Below are 7406 nucleotides of genomic sequence, written 5' to 3'. Positions count from 1 at the left end.
GGGACACAGTGAAGGCACGAGGCGTAGGGGCTCAATGGAACGTCTGTAGGTAGAGAAAGACCAGCGGGGACCCAGTGCAGAGGAGACCCACGGGGGATGGCTGGGGGAGTCCTGGGAGTCAGGTGGGGGGGCAATCGCAGGGTAGGCACAAGAGCATGTGCTCTCAGGGTGGCACGCTGGGCTGGCTACTGGGGGTCACTGCAGGGCCCTCGTGGGGACCGAATGGGAGAGCAGGTCTCACAGCAGGCTTTGGAAGGTGCGTTCCTGGTAGGTCTGGTTGGTGACATAAGGCAGGTAGACCCGACGGAAGTTGGGGGCATGGTTCAGGACCACATCACACACTTGGAAGGTGAAGATATTGTTCTCAAAGTTCTCTTCCAGGTCAGAAAGGAACCTGCACAGAGTTGAAACAAGTCTCGTGAGACCTGTGGGTCTCAAGTGAGGAGTCGGCTGACCCCTGTTGTAGCTTGAGCTTGGAACTTCTTCTCTCCATCAATCATTAACGTCTACTGACTGTCCTTAGCTCTAGAGTCCTTGTCACGCACCAGGGTTCTCTCTGTTGCTACTCTGCCCCTGATCTAAGTCTCTGGTTCTAATAGTCCATGTCTTGTCCTTCTTTTCATCTGGTTCTGATTTTCTGATTGTCAGCTGTTTCCCATCTCATCTCCTGGAGAAGGGAATGGTTACCCACTCCAGTATTCTTGCCCGGGAAATCCCATGGACGGAGGAGCCTGGTGGGCTACAATCCATGGGGTTGCAAAGAGTTGGACATGACTGAATACGCAGGCGCCTCATCTCCAATGCTGTGCACACCCCCAGGACATCCAAAACCTCCATCCAGGGAGCATTTCTTACTCATTTATCCATTAATGTTCCCATCCACCTGCACTTCTTCTCCTCTCCTTGCTCTCCCTATCCCTACAGCCTCTGGGAATCATGCAGGGAGCAATGAGAGGGCTCTGAAAATGGAAAAACCCAATGAGAGGTTTATAGGCTAAGAGCGTGAGGCTGAGTGAGTGGTCTCTGGGAGAAGGGGATGCTCACATAGTGCTGACGTCACGCACATCCTGCAAACGAGAGAAGAGCCATTGGTGATCCTGGTTGGAAAGGGTGGCCCGGAGCTGCTCTGAATGTTGGAAGTGATCCACAGCTATATGCAAACTGCGCAGGTAGGAGGCCTCTGACACAATCAGCTCAAATTTGGCCTAAGAGATTAGGGAGGAGGAAGACTAATTAGAAACATTTATTGAATCCCTGGCTCATGTTAGCCACTGTGTAATATTTTAGGGATAGAGCGGTACACATGACACATCTTATTAGAGTTCACAGTCAATACCAGAATCCAACCTGATCTCAAGAGACAGAACATTTGAAGCTGAGTGAAAGACATGTGCAGACTCTCAGGTGGAAGAGAAAATGTGGCTTTCAGGAAACTCAGATACACTGAGTATCAATGAAAGCAAGGGTATCAAAGGAGAGGACACTGGAGAGGCAAACAGTGAGGAGGTCTGAAGATTGTCTAAACGAGGTAAGACATGACAATGGGGAAATGCAAAGAGCCTTTATGTAGGGGGATAACTTAGTCTAATTTGTTTTATATGAAGATATATCTGAGCACACCATGGAGAAAATATCAGAAGGGGCAAGAAAGACACATGAGGAAACCATGATAGTAACTCCAGAGGAGAGATGAAGGCTTAAAGAGCCATGAGGATGGAGAGATATACGCCAATTTCATAATGATATAGGAGGGGGGTTTGGAAGCACTTGGTTATCTGATAGAAACAGAGGCCGAAAGAACAAGAAGAGTCACAGCTAATGCCTGTTTTTGAGTTTGGTAACTGGGGCTTCTTCCCTGGGGGCTCAGAGGGTAAAGAATCTCTCTTCAATGTAGAAGACCTGGGTTTGATCCCTGGGTCAGGAAGATCCCCTGGAGAAGGAAAGGGCTACCCACTCCAGTATTCTTGTCTGGGAAGTCTCATGGACAGAGGAGCCTGGCGGGCTACAGTCCATGGGGTTGCCAAGAGTAGGACATGACTGAGAGACTAACATACTTCAACTGGGTGAGTGATAGAGTTCCTAAATGATCTAGAGATCTCTGGAAGAGGAATAGATTTACGCGATGAAGGTAACTTGGGGTTTGAGGAGCAATGGAAGGAAGCAGGATATTTGAGGTTTAGATGGTGCAATTGTGGTTTAATGGAAACATTCCAATTGTTGGGAAGTTCTAGCAGGAGGCACAATGACTCACAGCCCTGTTCTCTAGCTGGGCTGCTCAAGTTCATCACCCAAGCATGCAGCTGCAAGACAGATGCATGGACAGAAAAGAGAAAGGGCACGCACACACCTGGGAGATGACGTGGATAACTAATGGCATGGCTGGAGGCCACTCACACACAGCACTTCACATGCATCCTGGCTCAAATATTCACTCATTCATTATATGGCTTTGGGTGGCTCATTTAACCTCTCTGAACCTCAGGTTTCTTGTCTGTGTTGATACAGTGGCCCCCTCCTCACAAAAAAAAAAAATTGTGACAGGCAAAAGAAATGGAGTCAGTGAAAGCACCTTTTCCCAGAAGTGCTAATTCAGGAAAGGAATGCATGTGTTTAAGCACAGAGGCTTTTCTTCTCAGAAACGTGAGGCCCGCGCTGGCCCAGGAATGCTGGCAGACTTCCTTGAATTCTGGTGTTGGTGAAAGAGCTATAGGGCTCATATCACCTGCCCACTCATTGGCCCATACATATGGTCCAACTAGTGATTTTCTAAATATCTCCCGCATGCTTTAAAAGTTGGGGTCAGCACAAGGCGCTCAGGTCTGAGCTTCAAAAATACCTAAAAATGTTTACCTATTTAGCTTGGTAAAAGCACTGTTGTTATAAGTCCTTATAGCCAAAATTTTACTCCTTCCCACTTCCCACATAGGGGGAAGACTATGGTACTAACATGCATCAAACTATGTACCAGATGGGCTTCTCTGGTGACTCAGGGTTTAAGAACCCACCTGCCAATGCAGGAGATGTGAGTTTCGATCCCTGTGTTGGGACGATCCCCTGGAGAAGGAACACTCCAGTATTTTTGCCTGGGAAATGCCATGCACAGAGGAGCCTGGCAGGCTACAGTCCATGGACTTGCAAAGAGTTGGATACAGCTTGGTGACCAAACAACAACAATGTACCAGACACCATGCTCAGGGTTATATGAGCGTTCTTTCACTTAAACCACTCAGCAACTCTGAAAAGTAGTCATTATCATCCTTGATTTTTAGATGAGGAAACAGATTTACTCGTTATATAACTTAAGGTTACACTGCTGCTACTGCTGCTGCTGCTGCTAAGTCGCTTCGGTCGTGTCCGACTCTGTGCGACCCCAGAGACGGCAGCCCACCAGGCTTCCCCGTCCCTGGGATTCTCCAGGCAAGAACACTGGAGTGGGTTGCCGTTTCCTCCTCCAATGCATGAAAGTGAAAAGTGAAAGTGAAGTCGCTCAGTCATGTCCGACTCTTAGCGACCCCATGGATTGCAGCCCACCAGGCTCCTCTGTCCATGGGATTTTCCAGGCAAGAGTACTGGAGTGGGGTGCAATTGCCTTCTGCTAGTAAATGGTAAATATAGGATTCAAACTCAGGTCAGCTTGACTTGAAACTAAACAGTACATATTTTGTATATAGTGTCAGGAAATGTTCTAAGCTCATTCTTTTACGTGGAGCTGTCCAGTTTTCCTAGCATCACTTGTGAAGACACCACTTATGTCTTTAACTCCATTACATAGACTCGCCTCCTTTGTAATAGATTAATAGACCATAAAATAAAGGAAAACAGTGACAGACTTTATTTTCTTGGGCTCCAAAATTACTGCAGATGATGACTGCAGCCATGAAATTAAAAGGTGCTTGCTCCTTGGAAGAAAAGCTATGACAAAGGTAGACAGTGTATAAAAAAGCAGAGACGTCACTTTGCTGACAAAGGTCCGTCTAGTCAAAGGTATGGTTTCTCCAACAGTCATGTATGGATGTGAGAGTTGGACCATAAAGAAGGTTGAGCACCGAGGAATTGATGCTTTTGAACTGTGATGTTGGAGAAGACTCTTGAGAGTCCCTTAGACAGCAAGAAGATCAAACCAGTCAATCCTAAAGGGAAACAGTCCTGAATATTCATTGGAAGGACTGACGCTGAAGCTGAAAATCCAATACTTTGGCCACCTGATGTGAAGAGCCGACTCATTGGAAAAGACCCTGATGCTGGGAAAGATTGAAGGCAGGAGGAGAAGGGGAAAACAGGATGAGGTGGTTGGATGGCATCACTGACTCAATGGACATGAGTCTGAGCAAACTCAGGGAGATGGTGATGGACAGGGAGGCCTGGTGGGCTGCAGTCCATGGGGTCACAAAGAGTCCAACACAACTGAGCAACTGAACAGCAACAACAAATAGGCCATAAGTGGATGCATTCAGTTCTGGGCTCTCTACTCTACATTGATCTATGTATCTATTTTAGTGCCAGTATAATACCGATTACTGAAACTTTGCAGGATAGTCTGAAATCAAGGAGAATGACACCTCTAGCTTATTCTTTTTTCCTCAAAATTCATTTGCAATTTGGGGTCTTTTGTGGTTCCACATAAATTTTAGTCTATAGAACACAGACTATAAAAAATAAATTTTAGCGTTATTTGTTCTAGTTCTGTGAAAAACATCATGGGTCTCTTGATAGGGATTACATTATATACCAACTCAAAATGAATTAAAGACCTAAATGTAAGACCAGAAACCATAAAATGCCTAAAAAACATAGGCAGAACACTCTTTGACATAAATTGTAGCAATATGTTTTTGGATCTGTCACCTAAGGCAAAATAAATAAAAGCAAAGATAAACAAATGAGGCCTAATTAAACCTAAAACCTTTGGCATAGCAAATGAAACCACTGACAAACAAAAAGACAACCTATTGCAAATTATGTGATTGACAGTGGCTTAACACCCAAAATATATAAACAGCTCATAAAACTCAATACCAAAAAAGCAAACAACCTGATTAAAAAATAGACAGATGACCTGAATAGACATTTCTCCAAAGAAGATATACAGATAGCCAACAGGCACATGAAGAAATGCTTAACACTGCTAATCATCAGAGAAATGGCAATCAACATTATAAGAAATCACCTCACACCTGTCAAATGGCCATCATCTAAAGGTCTACAAATAACAATTATTGGCAAAGATTTGAAGAAAAGAGAATCCTAGCACAGTGTTGCTGAGATTGTAAATAGGTGCAGTCACTATGGAAAACATTATGGTAGTATCTCAAAAAACTAAAAATAGAACTAACATATGATTCAGGAATTCCACTCCTGGATATATATCAAAGAAAATGAAAACACTAATTCAAAAAGATTAATGTACCCCAATGTTCATACCAGCTCTATTTACAAGAGCCAAGATATCAAAACAACCTAAGTGTCTATCAACAGATGAATGGATAAAGAAGATGTAGTATACATACATACATACAAATACACACACACACACACACACAATGGAATATTACTTGGCCATAAAAATAATGAAATCATGCCATTTCCAACAACATGGATGGAAAGAGTATTATGCTTAGTGAAATAAGTTAGAAAGAGAAAAACAAATAGTCTATGTTCTGTAGACTACTGTATGTGGAACCTAAAAATAAAACAAATATATGTATATAATAAAAAAGAAACAGACTCGCATATATGAGAACAACTAGGATCACCAGTGGGGATAAGGAAGAGGAGAAGGGAGAGATAAGCCTTTGACATTAAGAGGTAAACACTATTATGTATAAAATAAATAAGCAACAGGATATATTGCACAGCACAAGGAAATATAGCCATTATTTTCTTATAACTTTAAATAAAAAATAACCTATAAAAATACTAAACCACTAATATAATACTGTAAATCATTTATACTTCAATAAAAACAGTGACAAACATCTTTTGACTGATTACTACGCACTAGGAACTTTTTAAAAATTATTTTTCAATTGAAGTATAGTTGATTTACAATGTTTCAAGTGTATAGCAGAGTACAGAATTCAGTTACACACACACATATATACACATGCAAAATACATATGTATATACATACATATTTCTGCTTTACTGACTATGCCAAAGCCTTTGACTGTGTGGATCACAATAAACTGTGGAAAATTCTCAAAGAAATGGGACTATCAGACCACCTGACCTGCCTCCTGAGAAATCTGTATGCAGGTCAGGAAGTAACAGTTAGAACTGGACATGGAACAACAGACTGGTTCCACATAGGAAAAGTAGTATGTCAAGGCTATATATTGTCACCCTGCTTATTTAACTTATATGCAGAGTACATCATGAGAAATGTGGGACTGAAAGAAGCACAGCTGGAGTCAAGATTGCCAGGAGAAATATCAATAACCTCAGATACGCAGATGATACCACCCTTATGGTAGATAGTGAAGAGGAACCAAAAAGCCTTTTGATGAAAGTGAAAGAGGAGACTGAAATAGTTGGCTTAAAGCTCAACATTCAGAAAACTAAGATCATGGCATCAGGTCCCATCACTTCATGGCAAATAGATGGGGAAACAGTGGCCGACTTTATGTTTCTGGGCTCCAAAATCACTGCAGATGGTGACTGCAGCCATGAAATTAAAAGACACTTACTCCTTGGAAGGAAAGTTATGACCAACCTCAGTTCAGTTCAGTTCAGTTGATCAGTTGTGTCCAACTCTTTGCAACCTCATGAATCGCAGCACGCCAGCCGTCCCTGTCCATCACCAACTCCCGGAGTTCACCCAGACTCACGTCCATTGAGTCAGTGATGCCATCCAGCCATCTCATCCTCTGTCGTCCCCTTCTCCTCCTGCCCCCAATCCCTCCCAGCATCAGAGTCTTTTCCAATGAGTCAACTCTTTGCATGAGGTGGCCAAAGTACTGGAGTTTCAGCTTTAGCATCATTCCTTCCAAAGAAATCCCAGGGCTGATCTCCTTTAGAATGGACTGGTTGGATCTCCTTGCACTCCAATGGACTCTCAAGAGTCTTCTCCAACACCGCAGTTCAAAAGCATCAATTCTTCGGCACTCAGCCTTCTTCACAGTCCAACTCTCACATCCATATGTGACCACTGGAAAAACCATAGCCTTGACTAGACGGACCTTTGTTGGCAAAGTAACGTCTCTGCTTTTGAATATGCTATCTAGGTTGGTCATAACTTTCCTTCCAAGGAGTAAGCGTCTTTTAATTTCATGGCTGCAGTCACCATCTACAGTGATTTTGGAGCCCCAAAAAATAAAGTCTGACACTGTTTTCACTGTTTCCCCATTTATTTCCCATGAAGTGATGGGACCAGATGCCATAATCTTAGTTTTCTGAATGTTGAGCTT

General features: G+C 43.2%; 1 protein-coding gene across 1 annotated transcript in view; it reads right to left on the bottom strand.

Annotated features, from left to right (window-relative positions):
• Positions 1-7406, bottom strand: part of ARHGEF5 (Rho guanine nucleotide exchange factor (GEF) 5) — a 32934-nt gene that overhangs the window by 10838 nt on the left and 14690 nt on the right. The window contains exons 7-8 of the mRNA XM_010844866.1: positions 1045-1205; positions 242-394 (exon numbers count right to left, since the gene is read on the bottom strand). Coding sequence (XP_010843168.1) covers positions 242-394; positions 1045-1205 — 314 coding nt within the window. The remainder of the gene's footprint in view (positions 1-241; positions 395-1044; positions 1206-7406) is intronic.

Source organism: Bison bison, unplaced genomic scaffold, assembly GCF_000754665.1.
Source record: "Bison bison bison isolate TAMUID 2011002044 unplaced genomic scaffold, Bison_UMD1.0 scf7180017864211, whole genome shotgun sequence".
Classification (NCBI taxonomy): domain Eukaryota; kingdom Metazoa; phylum Chordata; class Mammalia; order Artiodactyla; family Bovidae; genus Bison; species Bison bison.
Note: the sequence above shows the minus strand (reverse complement) of the source record. Positions and strands in the feature narration are given on the sequence as shown.